Source organism: Pygocentrus nattereri, chromosome 14, assembly GCF_015220715.1.
Source record: "Pygocentrus nattereri isolate fPygNat1 chromosome 14, fPygNat1.pri, whole genome shotgun sequence".
Taxonomy (NCBI): Eukaryota; Metazoa; Chordata; class Actinopteri; order Characiformes; family Serrasalmidae; genus Pygocentrus; species Pygocentrus nattereri.
Window position 1 is genome coordinate 27445409 of NC_051224.1, and position 22092 is coordinate 27467500.

At 39.9% G+C, this 22092-nt stretch overlaps 1 protein-coding gene across 1 annotated transcript; it reads left to right on the plus strand.

Moving 5' to 3' along the window:
- The first annotated feature begins 9668 nt into the window (after positions 1-9668).
- btbd17b (BTB (POZ) domain containing 17b) lies at positions 9669-16951 on the plus strand. Its single transcript, XM_017717050.2, has 3 exons — positions 9669-9952; positions 13275-13560; positions 14633-16951. Exons 1-3 carry the CDS (start codon positions 9865-9867, stop codon positions 15705-15707), a joined length of 1449 nt encoding a protein of 482 aa, XP_017572539.1. The 5' UTR covers positions 9669-9864; the 3' UTR covers positions 15708-16951.
- Positions 16952-22092: the final 5141 nt, after the last annotated feature.

Consider the following 22092-nt stretch of genomic DNA (forward strand, 5'->3'; position numbering starts at 1 on the left):
CCAACCAAAAGATGAACATCTCTACAATTTCAAAGCCTTTTAAGCTCTTCTCCATAAGACAGGCTACAAGGACATTATCCCTCCAAGACAGCTAAATAACAAACCACTTGATGCCACTAAATAACCAAGAATGCACAGACATGCATCACATGCTTAAATGTGATTTCTAAGTGGATCTGTTGGGTCTTGGGAGAAACTTCGTAGACTGAATCATGTAATTACTACCTTGAGAAAATTGAAAGAATGTAAAATATTATTTAGAGACGCACTGTCCACATAAAAATCAAATATCTTCTAATAGGGGGTGATTTCCTTCATTTTAATTCCTTTGAAGTCTCTCCAGTTATTTACTTCATGGTTTCCATCATTTTGACTATGTTAGGCTATGTTAGGAGTGTTAACAGCTGACTTAGGTCATTGAATTAGTCACACAGGATTACATTTGACTTACACAAGTATTAGAGTAATATTAAAAATATGTATTTTCTTCTTAATCCAAAAAAAATGATGATCTTTTTTAAGTCAATTAAAGTCAATTAAATGTATATTGCCACAATTCTAGAGGTTTGTACATTTCAAAACAATAATATAAATGATGGGATAAAATCAGGGTACAATATTTTTATATAATATACTTTCTAGCTCCTTTCTATTCAGTGCGATGGTGCCTTCTGTTACAGATATTTGGTCATAGCTTTGAGGCTAAGCCCTTTATTGTTATCACTCTAGAAATAACAGAAGTGCTTTTACAAAGTAGATAGGCCACTAGAAGTCAATGCTCTGATCACACTTTACACTGCAAGTCAGAGACCACAATTTTTTTTTTTTTAATTTCTCATTTTCTGAGGAGATGCTACTGGTGTACTCAGAACAAAGAACTGCATTGAGTCTTTTGCTCAAAATGTGACAAGCACAAAATACAAGCAAACTTTTAAGACTAAACTTTGAAAGTGTGGAAAAAATCCCTGCAGATGTTTCTGAAAAAGTTTCAATTAAGAAAGAAAGTTCCAAGACAAAGAGTAGACACTAGTTGTAGAGCGTTCTGTGTAATTTTTTTTTAATAGTGTTTTCTGCTTCTCCTTATTCTCTATTCCTGAAAAAAATAATAGCTTGTGCTTCATAACCATTTTGACTGGAAATTAAACAAATGGAGGGTACTGTTCTACCAAGTGCAAGTGTGAAAAACTTTGATGTCAGAATTGATTCTTAATCTCTTACATTTATGTAACATTATCATTGCTGCTTTCTTCCACTGGTGATATATTTCCAACAATAAATTCATTCCTAACACAATGTGGAACAAGTAGTTCATACCGTTATCACCTCCAGGTTGGATTATCATAATGCTTTGCTATCAAGATTTTAAAAACAAGTTCAAGTTGAAACTCAGAATGCGACAAGAGTCCAGTGTCTTTAACTAGAATGTTTAACCTGATTAGCCTTTTATTATCATCCCCATGTCAGCTGTTAAATTCTGCTTTGAATATAAAGTACCCTGGCAGTACCACTGGCCTTTCTCCAAATTAGCTGAGTGAAATACTGCACATGCTGGTCTTCTATAACTGCTTTGATCACAAGGTAGTCTCTTTATTTTATTATGCATATGGTTATGCATATATATATATGCACTTTCTAGTTTTCTCCTTTTATACTGAATCTATTATTATTCATATTACTGGAGTCTTTGCTTACATGTGATTGTTATGTACATGCTGTGCATTCCAAGCTTACCTGGCAATCTGCTGTGTCTCCTTCTTGAACTGTAAGCATGCTCCTGCCTGCTGTGCCACTCCAGTTATGGTTCCCACTCCCTCTCTCTGCCCCCAGACCTGTTTGACGACTTTGGACCATTTGCATTTGACATTCACCCTCCTGCTGCAATGAAAACCTCAAATTGTTAATGAGAAAACTACCATCACATCTCTCTTCAGCTTTGATTTGTTAGTAGCTTCTAGATTATGTGAACATTTGACCATCCCTCTTGTTGCTTGTTGGACATCCTATTCCATTCCAACCATGGACATTGAAATGGAGTTGCTGCACCTTTGGGGAATGCTTTCCATAAGATTTTGGAGTGTGTTTAGGCCTTACTTGCAATTTACATTCCAGTTCATCCCAAAGGTATTCAGTGGGGTTGAGGTCAGGGCTCTGTGCAGACCACTGGAGTTTCTTCACACCAAACTTGTCAAACTATGTGACTATGGAACTCACTTTGTACACAGGAGGCAGAATAGAAAATTCTAGAATAGAAAAGAGCACCAAACTGTTGTGACAAACTCTAAAGGGCTAAACTAAACTAAAGGGCCTCACCCAAACCCTGAAAAACATCCCCAGACCATTGTCCATCCTTCACCAAACTTTACTGCTGGCCCTATGCATTCTGGTTCAGGCCACTAAACCCAGGCTCATTCATCAGACCGCCATATAGCATGATTCATTACTCCAGAGAGCACATTTCTACTGTTCCACAGTTCAGTGACTATGCATTTTACACCTCTCCAGTCAGTGCTTGGCATTGTGCATAGCAATATTAGGCTTGTGTGTGGCTGCTCTGCCACGCAAATCAATTTCATGTAGTTTCTCAAACTGATGTAGTGAGTGATGCAACAAATATGCAATTTACCCCCTTTGAACTTCAGCATTCATCAGTCTCTGCCACTGCTTACATTAGGTTCAAGATTCCTGAGTTTTATTGTCATATGCACAGCAGAACTGGCAGTTACACTGTACAATGAAATTCTTACTTTGCTGTTCCTCCATTCACCAAATATAATCTTAATATAATCTTAGAAGAAAATAGAAAAAAATTGATAAATAGATAAAATAAGAACACTAAAAACAATAGTAAAAAAGTACAGTTTTATGTGCAAAGATGAATGAAAATTTAAGTTACAAGTGCGTATGTGCAAATATGTGGAGCAGCTGTTCATAAAGTGTTCTAGTTGCAAGTAACAGATGTAAAAAGTAAACAGTAATGTTCTGTGGAAGTAACAGATGTAAACATTAGTGTTCTGACAGCAGCAGTACAGTGAGCGTCAAGCTCAAAGTGTTGTATGTCCTTTTTCCCACACTGGAGGATGAATCTTACATAGCTCTGTACTACCTACATACTGCACTACATTGGAACTCCTGCATAGTACATAATATTTTAACAAAGAGCCTCAGTGATCAGGCAGAACCAGTGATCAGGCAGACACATGTGTGTGTGATGGTAGTATTGGTGGTACTATTTCTGATCAACAATTTGCAGCTAACTCTATACAGAAAACATGCTGTAACATCATAGAACAGATGTTCCAGTTTGCTCACAAATATGAAAACATGCATCAAACACATCCCACTACAGACGAGGGTCTGTTTTTTTCTGGTGATAAGAGCAATGCACTGTTCACAGCTGTGCATTTACTCATGCTCTATTTAGCATGAAAGCTCAAATTGGCCTGTAAATAGTACTGCTACATAATGTGTCCCTACAAAAGGCAGTCTGATCACCACTGTTGTTCTGTTGTAGTGACCATTTTGACATTTGGCAAACAATCTTAGCCAGAGTGACTTACAATTTGATAATTTTACACAGGTAGGCAAAGGTAGTGTTAGGAGTCTTGCTCAAGGACTCTTATTGGTATGGTGTAGAGAGCTTACCCAGACGGGGGTCAGTGGTGGATGAAGTACACAAACCATGTACTTGAGTTAAAGTAGAGATACCCAAGGTAAAATATTACTCCAGTAAAAGTAGAAGCCCCCCACTTTTAAACCTCAACTTGAGGATTGAACCCCAGTTTACAGTGGGAAGGCAGAGGTGTTACCGACTACACTTTACCAACCACAGTTGTCTTGTGCTACAAATATACATTTGATATAATTGCACTCTAGTGGATATGTTTAATATAAAGTGAGACTATTCTGAAATTAATTGAAAGGCACGTTCTGCAAGAAGTGCAAGGTTTATGTTCTTTGTGTCTTTCTTTACTCGACAAAGTGAGCATCAGAGGTGGATATATTGCTCTGCCTTCAGCTCACCTGCTTATACGCCATGTGAATTGAGAAAGGCTGCGGAATTAAACTAGCTAAAAGCCACTGTTAATGCTAGCTAATGCTACTTTCTCAAAGAAAGTGGTGTTGTGCTGGTATGAATGGATCATACACAGCAGTGTGGCTGACAAATCCAAATAATACTTAGTGAAATGTATGACCTAATATTAACAAATATTGGAAATTGATACAATTTCAGTGGTATTTGGAATGTATGGTAATAACAACATCATAATAAGAATTCCTGGCCATGACATGTTTGTCCTTTTAAAGTAAAACACCATTTGTCCATAATTAAATAGGAAAACACAGACTTTATATTACTGATTTTAGTAAAATTGAGGTAAAGTAATTGTTGCCATATGGCAACACTGTGTAGTGGAGGGTTAAGATCATTTCACTTGGTAAGATATCATTTTTGCAGTATGGAGTACTGAGTTAGAGATCTCTTCAGTTTCACACCATTTGTCAGACAGTTAGAACTCAGAAAGACAGACAGACGGATGGACAGGCAGACTGAAGCACCGAACAGTGAGCTGAGCAGATGGTATCTGATATCGTTCTATTGTTGATATGAGTCTGTTACTGAAGGGGATTTGATGCGGAGGCAGGGAGCGCGGCAGGAAGCATGGCGGGGAGCGGCCGGATTGTTCCAGCGCAGCAGTTCTGGCTGTTTGGGAGGTTTTCCTCTCTTTGTCTCAGATCTGAGAGAGGATTTAGAGCTCCAGTCCTGCCCATCAGCACCTCACTGAGCAATACTTGCAATTAAAGCAATAGTTCAGACTTACAGCAGGGGCTCCCAGTCCTAGTCCTGGAGGTCTTGGAAACTTTACACACCACAGTCAATGAGATGCTTTTGTTAATTAGACAAGTGTGCTTAAGGAAAGAAAGCACTAAGATGTGCATAGTGCCACCAGGACTGGCATTGGCACCCCTACTACAGTATATAGAACCATTGTTGTTGTTGTTATATCTGACTTGTAAAAATAGTGGAGCCATTTTGGGTGCTGTTTATAGCACATTTTTAAAGGTTCTTAAAAGAACCGTATATTCACACAGAAGAACAATTTAACAATGCAAAGAAGCATTTAAACATTTCAATGTTTCAAATTCTCTATATAACCATTGCCTTTACTAATGAACTAGTGAAGAACCTTCTTTTTATGTGTAAAAAGGTGTACTTTTAAATGTAGGTGTACTTTTAAATGTAGCCTTTTAACTCATAATACAAAATAGTGGATGATGCCATAGGATTTCTGAAAGGATTTGAGCATATATAAGAGGTTCTGCATCTTAGGTAAGGAGAGCCATTCATCCCTATAATAACCATTGCCTTTTTGCAGAACAGTACAAACAACAGTACAAAGACCAATACAAACAACAAAGATTCAGCAGTGGAGTCATGAAACGAGGGGGCTGGACCAAACCAAAACAACACGAACACATGGACAGGACTGGGAGGGGCCAATCGTGACAGTACCCCCCCACCCAAAGGCAAGCACACCGAGGCATGCCAAACAAAACAGAACAAAACAAAACCAAACAGACACAAGGGACCAAAAATAGAACCAAACTACACAGGAACAGTAACGGACAGGACACGGGACAGGCACAGACACAGAAGAATGTGGAACAGGAACCATAGGCACAGAAGGAGGAGCAGAAACGGGCACAGGAGCAGAAATAGGCACTGAAGTGGGAACAAGGGACAGAAGACAAAGGCACAGAAGCTGAAATGGGCACAGGAGTGGGAACAAGGGACAGAAGACAAAGGCACAGAAGCAGAAGCGAGCACAGAAGCGGGAGACAACACTAAACACAGGAACAGATGAAACAGGAAGAGAACGAGGATGAAACATGGAGGGAGGACAGGGAGGTACACCACAAATAGACACTAAACTAGAGACGAACGGAGGAACAACAGGACGATGAAAACAAGAACGGACCACAGACCACGCAAATTACAGGGGAACAGGAACCAAGACAGAAACAGGAACAGAAACGGACAGACAAAAACTGGGACAGAAATGAAAGGAGACACAGGAACGGGAATCACAACAGGAACAGGAATGGGCACAGACACAACAGATACGAACAAGACCACACCAGGGACAGAGCAGGGCAAAAACAAAAGGAACAGAAACAGGAGACACAGAAGCATATACAGAAGAAACGGGAGGCCAACAGCAGACACAGGAACAGGAGGCCCATGGGAAACAGACCCAGACAAGGGCGGGATGGGCGGGAACAAAGGGGCTGCAATGTCCACGGGGGCAGGCGAGCCTGCAGCGACGTCCTCGGGGGCAGGTGAGCCTGCAGTGACGTCTATGGGGGCAGGCGAGCCTGCTTGTGTTCCCTCAGCAATTTGCTCTCACTGGCTTGGCGGCGTTGTGAAGCGGGTAACTCAGGCTGCGTGGAAACAGCCAGAGTTTTGTCCCAACGGAACAGCCACATGCCAGTGTGTCGCTTATCCGCTGCTTCCTTAGGCGGCTGGTCTTTCTGTAACGGGGAGCGAGGAGGCGGATGCATATGCGGAGATAAGTTAAACAACGTTTATTATAGGCAAATTCAGGGTCATCGTCTAAGTGGTCCAGGTTCATGTAACCAACATGGATCGATCGGGGGACAAACATGATAAACCAGAATCACACAGACAACAAAGAGGAGCAAACACAAAGGGCAAACACAGGGCCTAAATACACAGGGTAAACGAGGAACAGGTGGAAAACAGATGGAGACAATCAAGGGGTGGAGTCATGAAACAAGGGGGCTGGACCAAAACAAACGCACATGGGCTAAACCAAAACACAAACACATGGACAGGACTGGGAGGGGCCAATCGTGACAGCCTGAAAAACCTATATAGAAATATACTATCAAAAGAGCACTGTAACACATTAATAACATATTAATGCAGTACATTATTGAAGTCATTTTCATATATTTTCCTAGCTTGATGCTTCTAATCACCTGTAATAGTGCAGACTGAGGCCTAGCTGAAGTTTGCTGTATGTACCTGCCTGTGCAACCTTCTAATTCTTTTAGAGCTGTTAAAGCAACACTATGTACAACCCCAATTCCAATGAAGTTGGGACGTTGTGTAAAACATAAATAAAAACAGAATACTATGATCTGCAAATCCTTTTCAACATATATTAAATTGTATACACTACAAAGACAAGATATTTAATGTTCAAACTGCAAATATTCACTCATTTTGAATCTGCAACACATTCCAAAGAAGTTGGGACAGGGGCATGTTTACCACTGTGTTACATCACCTTTCCTTTTAACAACACTCAATAAGCGTTTGGGAACTGAAGACACCAATTGTTGAAGCTTTGTAAGTGGAATTCTTTTCCATTCTTGCTTGATGTACAACTTCAGTTGCTCAACTGTCCGGAGTCTCCATTGTCGTATTTTTCGCTTCATAATGCACCACACATTTTCAATGGGAGACAGGTCTGGACTACAGGCAGCCCATTATAGTACCTACACTCTTTTACTATGAAGCCACGCTGTTGTAACACGTGCAGAATGTGGCTTGGCATTGTCTTGCTGAAATAAGCAGGGACGACCCTTGCTACAAAACCTGTATGTACCTTTCAGCATTAATGGTGCCTTCACAGATGTGCAAGAGGGCACTAACACACCCTCATACCATCAGAGATGCTGGCTTTTGAACTTTGCGCTGATAACAATCTGGACAGTCCTTTTCCTCTTTGGCCCAGAGGACACGACATCCATGATTTCCAAAAACAATTTGAAATGTGGACACTTTTCCACTTTGCGTCAGTCCATCTCAGATGAGTTCGGGCCCAGAGAAGCGTTTCTGGGTGTTGGTGATATATGGCTTTCACTTTGCATGGCAGAGTTTTAACTAGCACTTGTAGATGGATCGGCGAACTGTGTTCACTGACAATGGTTTTCTGAAATGCTCCTGAGCCCATGTGGTAATATCCGTTACAGAATGATGTTGGTCTTTAATGCAGTGCCGCCTGAGGGATTGAAGGTCACAGGCATTCAATGATGGTTTTCTGCCTCGCCACTTACTTGTAGAGATTTCTCCAGATTCTCTGAATCTTTTGATCATATTAGGACTGTAGATGATGAAATCCCTAAATTCCTTGCAATTGCACATTGAGAAACGTTGTTGTTAAACTGTTGGACTATTTGCTCACGCAGTTGTTCACATCCTTGCTTGTGAATGACTGAGCCTTTCAGTGATGCTGCCTTTACACCCAATCATGACACTTACCTGTTTCCAATTAACCTGATCACCTGTGCAATGTTCCAAACAGGTGTTTTTTGAGCATTCCTCAACTTTCCCAGTCTTTTGTTGCCCCTGTCCCAACCTCTTTGGAACGTGTTGCAGGCATCAAATTCAAAATGATTGAATATTTTCAAAAAACAATAAAATGTATCTGTTTGAACATTAAATATCTTGTCTTTGTAGTGTATTCAATTGAATATAGGTTGAAAATTTGCAAATCATCGTATTCTGTTTTTATGTTTTACACAACGTCCCAACCCCATGACCCTGACGGAGAAGCGGTTTAGAAAATGGATGGATGGATGGATGGATGGCTGGATGGATGGATGGATGGACCATCATTGGAAATGGGGTTGTAAGATTTAGGGAATTCTGGCTCTCTGGCTGAAATGTGTAACTGCATGTAACGTGCAGAAGAACATTTTGTAACATCGGTTGTGCTTCGGCCCCCCATAACTGGATGAATCTGAATTTTGCGAGTGCTTTGAAGGAGCATTCAGAGAGAACTCAGTGTAAACTTGGTGAAAGAGCATCTTCTGAGGATGTGAGTGAATTATCTACTACTGTCATCACATCATCAGCATGATATTGATTTTTATATTATTTGTGGCCGAAACATTGAGCTGTGTGACGTTAATCAGTAAAGATGTACAATGTGGTATGAACTCCCTGAAAATGATTATTTCAGGCTTTACAGGGCGATGATATTTTAGCCTGTTTATATTCACCTCACTCAGTTATCACACTTCAGTTTCAATCTACTGCTATGAATTTGTTTATCACTGGAGTACCATTGGTGTATCATTAATCAGCAATATCAGTAACATTGGCACTGGAGGACCTTCAGTGCTCAACACTGGATGGTTGTACAAAAATCTAAAGGCAAATCATGTTATGATTTGAAATGTTATGATTTTCATTGCCTTTCTATTTATGTTTATTTGCATGTGTTCTATTATATTCTTTATAGGAGAAGGGAAATTAACTTTAATGTCTGTTAATGTAATGTGGTTTTATTCCATGTTATATGGGATCATTGCTATTAGTCCATTTATCATGAAATGTTTATACAGTTCCTGCAATTTGTTTTCTATGTCAAAAATAAAAAAAAGAAACAAATGTGCGGTAGTTTCTTTTTTTGTGGACACAATCTCACCTCATGTGCACACTCGTATCCAAAAAATACATTTCAGCCACATCTCAACTGGCTGAGTGCCACAGATCGATGCCATGTAACATTGAGAAAGGGAGAAATTCAAAAATCAAAGCTGTTGTCATAGCAACGGCCCAGCCAGATTCCACCAATCAATGGTTCCTCGCAAGGCTATGGGAAGGGCCACTGTCCTACATAAAGAGTGTGGGACAGGAGGACTGGGCACCATACGGGACACGCATACACACACACACACACACACACACACACTCACAAACACATATCCTGGCAACCACACTCATGCTCACACAGCCATATCACAGAGAAAAAAGGGCAGAAAGATAAAGCTGGAAGAAGAAAGAAAAAGGCAGGAAAGAAAGGAAAACAGGGAGATAACGGCTGTGACATGCATCACCTCTTTGGACAGAGAATTTCAACCATGGTCTGTCTGTCTGGCCTATTTGTGGTGTTTGCAGTCCAGACGGTAGGAGGAGGTAAGATTTGACTGTCTTTTCATTAACTGCTCAGATGGCTTGAAACCTTCTTTGTATATCACACAAAAAAGACTCAAGAATATTGGCAAGAATATTATTATTATTATTGTTGTTGTTGTTATATGATATTATCATCTAATGTGAATTGTTATATGCAAGACATAATCTTAATACCTATTCTTATTATTGTAATGATATACTTTTTACCGATTCAGTAGATGGTATTGAACAAAAACATTTTCATGTTCATGTTCATATTGCAAGTGTTGGGACAAAACTGTACATTTTACAGCTGCATGAACAGCAGTGTAATTGTACAGTGACAGTGATTTTCTTTCTCTTACGCAATGTCAGGTCAGTACATCCTGAATTATTGAACAAGTATCCTTATCTCTATGCTATTCTCCCACTCACCAATGCTGGACTATACATAGACAGCTGAAGCTGGAGGAGGGTGGTGGGAAGGCTTCCTCAAAATATTTTGCTCCAGTCTAAAAACAGAAGAACTTTCAGATTGGAGAAACTGATTGTAATGAGTCATATCAGCACATTAATATAAGCTTCAGGTGCAATATTTGATATCAGCGGTGTAAGAAATGTCTGTTTTAATCAGCATTCCATATGTTTTGTGGAAGAATGATTTGCTAATTCTGTACCCAAATCATTTTAACTGGCTTTATTTACAGATGTGATTCAGTCTCAATTGTCACACAAATAAACAAGCATTCACAATCTAAAATAATATAAATATGCTAGTGCTGGGGGTGAAGCTAAACAGAATTACATATAGTTTTGATTTCTGTTAAAGGAGAATTCCACCAATTTTTCAAAATGTCTGTATATTTCAGTTGAGTGGTTTGATATGGAATGGTTTATTTGTGATTTTTCACAGTAGTGGTAAATTTTAAACCAATCCACCACCAAAGAAAGAGCTCAAAGTAGGAGTTGATGGTGTGCTTGTCGAAATCACCCAATGAGTATTGTGAGTAGAGGAATCTGGGGACGGGCTTTGGAGGGGGAATGCCATTGTACCCAGCCCAGCCCCAAAAGTTTAATAAGTTGTCCTCAGTGTATTTGCATTACGAGATTACATCATATAGTTGTAATACTGTTACACAGGGATTCTTTGTTTATAGACTTATAGCAACTGCTGATACTCATAAAGCATGTGGGTTATCAATATTGGCTAATTTTCGTGGCTAACTGCTATGTCAGTTGGGCAGATTGGGCACAGAATTAATATTTCATTTCATGTACTGGTATAATCATTTTCTGCCATCTTTAAAGGTAGCCCTCAAATTCAAAGCACAAATGTAATAATGTAATAAGTAGTTAAATATGAAAAAAGGCTGCTATAATGTCATTTTCATTTTGATATTAGATTACAAGCGTTTTTTGCAAAGCTGAATTCTTTCCAGGTGCGGGTGATATGAGGATATCATTATCATATAGCTGCTGTCAGAACAAAACCTTGTATCTGCAAATGATACCTTTATCAGAGAAGGAAAAACACATTCTTTGCTTTTAATGTAAGTCAGTGGAACCAGAGTTTGTGGCACGTTTCTCTTGGTCCATTCATCTAGACATTTAATCACAATACAAAGGACAACAGGCATGTTCAAATGGTGTCAAAAACCAAAAAATGGACAAGGTGTTGTTCCAACAGCAGCAATATAGCTTTTCAGAGCATGTTGTGGAGCTCAGAACCCAGAACAAAGAACACTGACCAGCTGTACGTTTCATTAAAAAGAGACTTAACAAGGATTTCTATGTGGCATAACTGTCTGAGGTTTTGCTATATTGTCAGGAGGCCATGAGTTTGAATGCCTGATGATGCCTACAGACCAAGATTGTTTTGATCTTCTTTAATTGGATGTACTGATTAACACAAACACTAAATACAAATAATTGTATTAATATTTTTATGATAGCTTTTTTAATGTGGCCTTGGTGATGCCACATTCCAGCACATTCCAACTGTTCCAACTTGTCAAATCTCAGAAAAATTTTATTTTGTGATATTATTGCATACCATGAAAATGTCTTCTTAAATATATGTTAGTTATTGCCAGTTGTGAATTTCTCTTACAACCATGTGTTTTTTTCCAACACGTGAAAGCAGTCCTTTCATCTTTTTAAATTTCTTGTGCATTGCTGACCACACAATTTGGCAAATTCCATTGACTGGCCAGCGCAACTGTGAGGAGAGAGGAACTGAGCTGTCAGGATTTTAACCTTTGCAGTTTGCATTTGGATGCAGCCTCATTATTCACTCGCTCAGTTCAGGAGCTAGAACATAATTATCATAAGGGTGTGTAGCAGGGCCGAAATGATTTTATGTGCTCAATCGCATGATTTTGGCAAGGAATATCGACTCATTTCAACAGAGCAGAGAGCAGCTGGTTTTGCGTCACTAACCCTCTGTCTCTCCTTTGCTCTAAAAAGATATCCATGATGGATAGATTGACAGATCTGTTCATTTACTTTCTTTCTTCTACAGCTACTTACACTGGCGCGTAAAGAACCCCTGGTGGCACCAGCTCAACAAATTCAGGGATATTTCTCCAAAATCATTACCTTATCACCAGTGCAGTAAACAGGATCTGACAAATTACTTTTTATTAATTTTCCAAGTTAATACATCTTCTACATTTAATGCACAGATTTGTTTTTATTAATTTTTTTAAAATATTTTTTGCAAATTAAATGGACATGGCACACCAAAATGTAGCAAAAAAATCATATTCAAGTGTGTCCTCTGTAGAGGATGTGTTAATTTATGCACAGTTAAACAATCAACAGAACATGTAATTTGTTCAGGAGTGTTCAAATGTATGCATATGACTTTAGGTCAGACTGAAGTTGGTGCTCTAATGTAGAGCTAGCCCTGGGTTACGGGTTTAAACTGTAGTAGTGTATAGAGGTACAATTACTACAGGGGTCTTATCATTGTATTTATATGCATTTACACCAATACATATCACTGTAATACCATTATATGCAAAAAGTTTGAACACTCCCAGTCAGATGATATGCTTCTATATGTTACATTTTCTAAGGGAATACGTAACACATATTCTAAGGTAACACGTCTTGTATAGGGAACAACTTAAATATAGCATTTATATGGAAATTTGAGTGCTTTTCTACTTATTTGCAGAGTTTAACATATTGAAAAAATAACATAATGGATATCATATGTTTATCAAAGTAGAATTTTATCCAAGGTATTTCAGCAGCTGGCAACAGAACTGAGTGTTCATTATAATTTCTTTGCAACATGCATGTTGTCATCATATTTTGTCCCCTGTCTCATCTGCAGCTGCACTGAAGCAGGAGGCATCACTAGAGAACAGTGCAACTCTACTGAATCACTCAATGGCTCTGGTGCAGCGGATGGAGGCCCTGCTCGCCCTCGGCAATGGCAGTGATGTAACTCTGCGGATACAAACTGTCAGCACAGATGAAGTGAAGGTGATCCAGGCCCACTCACTGGTGTTGACACTGCAGAGTGATGTATTCGATGAGCTCCTACAGATGCGGAACTCCAGCAACCTCGTTCTCAGAGAAAGCGCCGAATGTGCTTCCGTTTTCGATAAGTTCATTAGGTGAGAGGAGCTGTTTAAAGCTACAGCGTAAAAAGACGGCAGCAAATACTTTTTAAAGAAAAACACTTAATAGAAATCATGATGTTGTGTATCAGCTTGATCTTAAACTGAAAACAGAATTGTAACTTCTTAAGTAAAATTAGTCAAAGAAAAAAATGACAAATATAAAAAAATTATATATATTGGCACCACTAGAAATTGCTATGAACAATATGTCAAATATTGCAATTTTTATTTGACCTTTTTCAGGAAGTGACTAATGGCAAATTGTGTTTGTTAGAATTAGGCCTAATATTTGGGCCATGAAAGTCCAGAACAGTGGTTACCAACACTCCTCCTGTAGACTCTCCAGCACTTTTCATGTCCAACCCAAATCTAACACACATCCTTTGTCTAATCAAGGACTTCTGAAGGCAGTAATTAGATGGATCAGGTTAAGAAAGAGCTCGGAAAGAAGCAGTCGGTGACCACTTCTCTAGAAAAAAACCCATCTCTACAATGAAGCACTTTTTGCTAGCATTCCTGGGGGGTGTCTAATAGTAGGTTAGCAGAAAACTAAAGCTAGCACACATTAACTGTTTTTAATTTCTGTTCAGCTCCTGAGGGCCTAACCAGAGATTGATTGGCTGTATCTACCTGAATAGCACAGAAAAAAAAATCTTGATTGGATTTTCCTTTTAGGCAATCCTTAACAATGAACACAAACAATGAAATATGAGTATACATATAGAACCTGCAGATATTAAATATAATCATTCACAATTATAGTCCTGCATGTTTAATTTTCCAAAATCATTAAGCTTTCTCTGAAAGTCTACAAGACCCTAAATGTTCTCTGCTGACTATGAGTGTACTTGGGTACATGAGGTAGTCATTCATACTTATGAAATAGATCAAAGAATATACAAAAGTAATGAAATAGCTAAGTTATTTATCTTAATAATCTTCATAAAAATAGCTCCTAAAACATACATCCAAGGTAAGTATCGTGCCAAGAACCATTTAGGAACCTTTATTTTAAAAATATAATCTCAAGGTAATTTTTGTCTAATGTGGCCCCTCTTTTTGGCAGGTACCTCTACTGTGGTGACATCTCTGTGCGCCCTGACCAGGCCATTGCTTTACATAGGCTAGCCAGTAAGTACCACATATGGGCCCTGCAGCAAGGCCTCACGCGTTATATGGCACAACATCTGTCCAGCGACTCCCCAACAGGTCATGTGGTGAGCTGGTACCAGTATGCAGTGCAGACTGGAGATACCACTCTAAGGGACAGTTGCTTGCAGTACCTCTCTTGGAACTTGTCATCCGTGCTCCAGAGTGCAGAGTGGCGTTCTATCAGTGATGAACTTCTGCTGTCCCTCATGCAGCGGTCTGACCTTGTGCTCCAAAGTGAGCTGGAGTTGTATGAGGCTCTGGAGGCTTGGATCAGTCAGAACCAGCCACCAGACATGACAGCAGAGAGCGCATTGCGGGCAGTCCGGTATGGTATGATACCACCTCAACACCTCTTCCGTCTGCAGAAGCAGTCACCACTGATGCTTAAGTATTATGAGTCGGTGCGTGATCTTCTCTTTTTGACCTTCCAGTTTCACGCAGCCTCACCTGTCCAGTTGGCCAAGTACTTTGACGTTAACTGCAGCCTCTTCATGCCACGTAACTACCTTTCCTCAGCTTGGGGCTCACCATGGGTGATTAACAACCCCACACGCGATGACCGCAGCTTCAGCTTTCAGACGCAGTTGGGCCCGAGTGGCCATGACGCTAGCAAGCGAGTGACATGGAATGCTCTCTTCTCTCCACGTTGGCTCCCACTCAGTGTCCGCTCAACCTACTCTGAGCATGGATCTATGCAACCTACGCGTACTGACGGCGGACAGCCGCGCATTATCATCACACCCGCCACCTCAAGTCCAGACTTTGCTGGTGTTAGCTTCCAGAAGACAGTAATTGTTGCAGCTCGGCAGCAGGGAAAGGTTGTGGTACGCCATGTTTACAATTTCCACCAAAGCACAGAGGAGACTGGGGACTTTCTGGCGGATGCTGACCTGCAACGTCGTACATCAGAGTACCTTATTGACAGCTCTCTCTACCTGCATATTATAGTCAAGCCCATCTACCATAGCCTCATAATAGCCAAAAAATAAATGTGTCCATTCTTCTTTTTGGATTGCATATATATTGTTAAGATCCAGTTTAGAATAGAATATGTGCACTTAACCACTATCCTATGCCTGTTTGTTTTGTCCTATATACATTTTTCCTCTGAACACTGTGTCATTTTTATCAAAGGTTAGTAAGTGATCAAAATAAGAGAATTGCTACATGCAAGCTTACATATTTAGCTTTAACATTTAAGGACATTTAAGACATCAAGACTGACAGCATTGTAAAAAGTTGTGTCTTAGCAAGTGAAATCAACTTAAGTCTATTCAATGTATCTTAATTTATCCCCTTTGAGATTGTTGTAAGAATATAATGGGAGAATTTCACTTATTCCTAGATTCTTACTTTTACTTTGAGGTCATTTTTTTAGCTGATAATTTTTTCTTGTTTCAAAACATGATGCAGTTAGGATATATAAATAATGTTTGAAAAAATGTTGAATAACAATTTCACTAGTTAAAATGATGCTAGAAATTATAAAATTATGTAGAAATAAGTTGCATAATTGTAATAATAATAATTCATGTGTAATTTCAATGTATAAATCTCATGTTGAGAAAGTTATTTGCTAGCTTTAGAATGTATATATTTCCCAGAATGTCATTTTCTGCAGTGACCTTCACACAAAATACCCTGAACAAACCTGCAAGCTTTGTCAAATATGGTAGTATACAATTAAAGTAGCTGTTTCAGGTGTTTCAGGTATTCTCACACAAGATCTATTAGCTTGATTTTAGAATGTGCTTATAGCATATTTTTAAATACTACTTAACGACCACATAACTCAGAGAACCAAGTGATATTCAGCAGTGAAATGTATACGGGACAAAATGTATCTGTTTTGGAAAATTTTAGTTACCACTGTATGTAACAACAAGGCAGATTTGTGAATATTTACTTCTTGTTTCCCATAGACAAAAACAGTTACAAAATGAGACACTTTCTCAAAGGTCCAAGCAAGCATTAGTGAGTGTTGATTTTGATTTAACCTTCATACAAATGTGAATTCATGATACAAGTCATTCCATTTCCCAAAACTACACCTGTATGTCCTTACTTTATGTACTAAACCTTAGGTTTATGATGTGTACCAGCTGCAGTCATGTCTACTATGTATTTTATTTCTATGTTTTCCTATACATTTATTTTTCTGCGAAGGAAATGTTCATTAAAGGTAGGCTTGTGTTTTGTGTTAATTAAAGTTTCTGTTTGTTTCCTCAGCTGATTCATCTGTTGTCTGTAGACCCTGATTTCAAAATGGTGGTAGGAGCAATCTCGAGATTGTAAATTTATGTTTAGACTGCTCTAAAAACCATTGCCCTGTGTGTGAGTAAAGAGATAATGGGAAAATATCACCTCTGCAAAAAGAAATTGAGAGGGTACAAAACTCTTTGCAGCTACCTTGAATGACAATATCAGACACCACATTATAATCAACCTGTTCTCACAGGCTCTTTAGGGGATGGAAGCTTGAAAAAGCTTGTTCATTTAAACTTACACTGAATTAAAGCAGCAAAGCAATCTATGATCAATCTATGACAAACAATCTATGAGTGGTTACTTAATTGCTTGCTGATATTAGCTCATGATATTAATGCATTTTTCAGTCATTCTGCATCAAACTTTCCAAAAAGATGTGACATCTTTATATCTATGAAAAAAGAGAACAAGGATCTCTTTCTGTTGTATATTCTTATGCACAGAACAAATCAAACATTCTACGTATATGTTTACATTTACATTTACAGCATTTAGCAGACACTCTTATCCAGAGTGACTTATAAGAAGTGCTTTGTCAATCTAGAGAAAGTATCTTTGCTAGTTACCAATAGCTTAGAGAAAAAGACAGTCCTAAGCTCAGATACTGCTAGAGACAAATATGTCACTGCAGTCACCAAGAGAAAAAGAAAGAGTTGAACGCAGAACTCTGTGCCATTCAATGCAATACAATAACAATAAGATACAATACAATAAATAAAAAAAGTGCAGCTTATAGTTCAATGCTCATTTAAGTGCTGTGTAAAAAGATGAGTCTTCAGTTTGCGTTTGAAGACAGCAAGAGACTCTGCTGTTCGGACAGCCAGTGGGAGTTCATTCCACCACCTGGGTGCCAGTGCAGAGAACATTCTCGACGCTCGTCTTCCGTGCACCTTGAAGGATGGCGGGTCAAGCCGAGCTGTACTCGAAGCTCGAAGGGCCCGTGGTACAGTTCGAGATTTTACCATTGCCATCAAATAGGTAGGAACTGGTCCATTTTTGGCTTTGTAGGCCAGCGTTAGGGTTTTAAATCTGATGCGCGCAGCTACAGGAAGCCAGTGAAGGGAGCTCAGCAATGGGGTGACGTGGCTGAACTTGGGCAGATTGAAGACGAGTCGTGCTGCCGCATTCTGGATGAGTTGCAGAGGCTTGATGGTCTGCATGGGAAGACCAGCCAAGAGCGAGTTGCAGTAGTCAAGCCTTGAGATGACCAGAGACTGCACTAGCACCTGGGTGGCTTCTCGGGTGAGGAAGGGTCGGATCCTCCGGATGTTGTATATAGAGCCAAGATCCAAAACTTAAAATAAGTTTTGTGTATGTGTTTCAAATTTTTGTATTGATATAAAACTAATTGCACACATATTTATTTTATGTTCAACTTGGATTGTAACAAATTTAGTAACTATGGGATAAGAATTTATTGGAAGAAGGTCAAAAGGCCCTTCCATGTCCAGACAAGAATAGCAACAACAAAGCTGCAACATTATAAAATCACTCCGTGGTGGTTCGTGCGACAATGGCTTCCAGAAACAGACATCAGAATGGTAAATACAGTGATAGTTCTGGCTACCATTATTTTTTCAATGTTTTCATAAATAAATAGAAATATGCCAACGTTTTATCATTAGAATATTTTAATGGATGTCTAAAGTTAGAAACAAAATATGACAGTATTGACAGTATTAATGGCACCCTTTCCTAATGTTTTGTTACACACTCTTCAGCAGCAATGACAGCCTCCAAACATTTTTGGTAGCCATGTACATGCTTCTTGCACCTGTCTACTGGTAATATTTTTCCACTCCTCCATTGTAAACTTTTCAAGTTCAAGGTATCGCTTCCCTATGGCAGTCTCCAAAGATTTTTAAAGGGGTTGAGATCAGGACTCATTGCTGACCAGTCTGAAACAGTTCCTTTGCAACCTTTCTGTTGTGCTTTTTATTGTAAACTTTGGGTCATTATCAAACAATCAATAAATCAACCTTTATTATGACTTAGAAGTACATTGAGCGCAACCCTCATTTTCAATGTAGCCGAGCATTTATAAAAACAGGGATTGACATGACAAAGAAAATACTATCTATATTTAATCATTTTACATTAAAAGAAAATTTTAAAATAACAGTGAAAAAAAGATAAAAATAGATCAAAATAAAACTTAGGTTTAATTGATAAGAGATTAAGATCAGAAGAAGATTAATAAAAGAAAAAACATTATAATAATAATAATAAGAAGAAGAAGAAGAAGAAGAAGAAGAAACTAATTAAAATAAGATAAAAAGTAATAAAGAACTAAGAGAAGAACTAAAACAAGAAATAAAAGTTACGAATAAATAAGATTAAATAAAACAGGTACAGGCTGTCTGAAGGTGGTTCGATATTAAAAGTTTAAAATGACTAAGTGACATCAGTGAGCTGAGTTTTAGTGTTCCTGTAGTGAATTCCAGCTCACTGGTGTGCTGTAACTAAAAGCAGATTTTCCATCCATCCATCCATCCATCCATTATCTTCCGCTTGTCCGGGGTTCGAGTCGCGGGGGCAGTATCCTAAGCAATGAAGCCCAGACCTCCCTTTCCCCAGCCACTTCCGCCAGCTCTCCAAGGGGGATTCCGAGGTGCTCCCAGGCCAGCTGGGCGATATAGTCGCGCCAGCGTGTCCTGGGTCTTCCCCGGGGTCTCCTCCCAGGTGGACTCGCCTGTGACACCAGGAGGCATCCTAACCAGATGCCCGAACCACCTCAGCTGGCTCCTCTCGACGTGAAGAAGCAGTGGCTCTACTCTGAGTCCCTCCCGGATGACTGAACTTCTCACCCTATCTCTAAGGGAGAGTCCAGACACCCTGCGGAGGAAACTCATTTCGGCCGCTTGTATTCGCGATCTTATTCTTTCGGTCATTACCCAAAGCTCATGACCATAGGTGAGGGTGGGAACGTAGATCGACCGGTAAATGGAGAGCCTTGCCTTATGGCTCAGCTCTTTCTTTACCACAACAGACCGGTAAAGAGCCCGCATCACTGCTGACCCAGCACCAATCCGCCTGTCAATCTCCCGCTCCCTTGTACCATCACTCGTGAACAAGACCCCAAGATACTTGAACTCCTCCACTTGAGGCAAGAGCCTATCCCCGACCCAGAGAGGGCTCTCCACCCTTTTCCGCCTGAGAACCATGGTCTCGGATTTAGAGGTACTGATTCTCATCCCAGCCGCTTCACACTCGGCTGCAAACCGATCCAGCGAAAGCTGAAGTTCGCGGCCTGATGTCCCCAATAGGACCACATCATCTGCAAATAGCAGCGATGTGACCCTGAGGTCACCAAACCGGACACCCTCCATCCCTTGACTGCGCCTAGAAATTCTATCCATAAAAATTATGAATAGAATCGGTGACAAAGGGCAGCCCTGACGGAGTCCAACTCTCACTGGGAACGAGTCTGACTTACTGCCGGCTATGCGAACCAAACTCCAGCTTTGTTTGTACAGGGCCTGAATGGCTCGTAGCAAAGAGCCATGTACCCCGTACTCCTGAAGCACCTCCCACAGAATACCCCGGGGAACACAGTCGAATGCCTTCTCCAGAGCCACAAAACAAATGTGGACTGGTTGGGCAAACTCCCATGAACCCTCCAGAATCCTGGAGAGGGTGAAGAGTTGGTCCAGTGTTCCACGACCAGGGCAGAACCCGCACTGTTCCTCCTGGATCCGAGGTTCGACTATAAGCCGGACTCTCTTCTCCAGTACCCCTGCATAGACCTTGCCAGGGAGGCTGAGGAGTGTGATTCCCCTGTAGTTGGAACACACCCTCCGGTCCCCTTTTTTAAAAAGAGGCACCACCACCCCAGTCTGCCAATCCAGTGGCACCGCCCCCGATGTCCACGCAATGTTGAAAAGGCGTGTCAGCCAAGACAGCCCCACAACATCCAGAGCCTTGAGGAACTCAGGGCGGATCTCATCCACCCCTGGAGCCTTGCCACCAAGGAGCTTCTTAACTACCTTAGTGACAGATTTTCCCAGTTCAGTAAAAACTCTTGGTACCTGGCAGCTGATCCGATTACTAGAGCGAGTCTGATAATTACTGTTATTTGACATGCTGGAAGACCTATGAATTTTAACCTAAGCCTAGCTTCCATACACTAGGTAACACATTTTGCTCTGAAATGCCTTAGTAATCGTCCGATCTCATTATTCCATCAATTGGTTGAGGCTTTCAGTACCTTAGGCAGTGTCTAAGATATACATCAAGCATTATTATTAGTGAAAATATAATATCATTAGTATTGGGTAAAGATTTTTTTTAAAGCAAAGGGTTTATCTCTGAGACATAAAGTGTGCTGTATCAGGAGATTGTTAGTTCAATCTCTGGTGATGCTACAGCCATTCAAGGCCTCTTTTCCACTGTCAAGCCAAATGGCCCTCAAGGCCATACTGGGTAGCTCAGCTACCCTCAGTTCAGCTGGTCTGGACTAATAAGACTAGTTACAGTTTCTTTTTCCATCTGTTGTGCTGCTAAATCAGAACCAGGAAATACTGAAGACAACTACACAAACGAGTGGACAACTGCTAACAGGCTAATAGCTACTAACACACCACCCACATGAATATAAATAGAAGCATTTCATCTGTCACTAACACCGATGTCTCGGCGTGCTCCCAACTTCTTTATCATTTACACAGGTGGTATTTCAGCATCTGTTACTGAAACAGCCTGTATTGTGGTGGGCTTCATCTGTAATGTTAGCTGGCTAACTATACTAGCTTTAATGTTGCCCAGCAGGGTACAGCTTACAGCTTAAAGCTTCACTTAGCAACAGTCATTGAAATTTGTGATCTCAGACATGAGTCTTTATCTAGTTAATGTGTTTTGTGTTTTAATCATTGGTTTGCTAGAAGCAAGCTCTACTGGGGGAGGTGCAGCACACACTCACATTATCTTAGCCTACAAAGCTTACAACACTACAGAACAGCTTCGATTTCAGCTTTCTTTTATTACATCGCCAATCTGTCGACTTTACACTCACTGTCAAAAGTTTTTATTTTCTATACTTGTGATGGGGTACGTTTTTTTTTCATCTTTTTTAGTATACTTTTTCTGAACTTTTTTATTTTCAAGTTT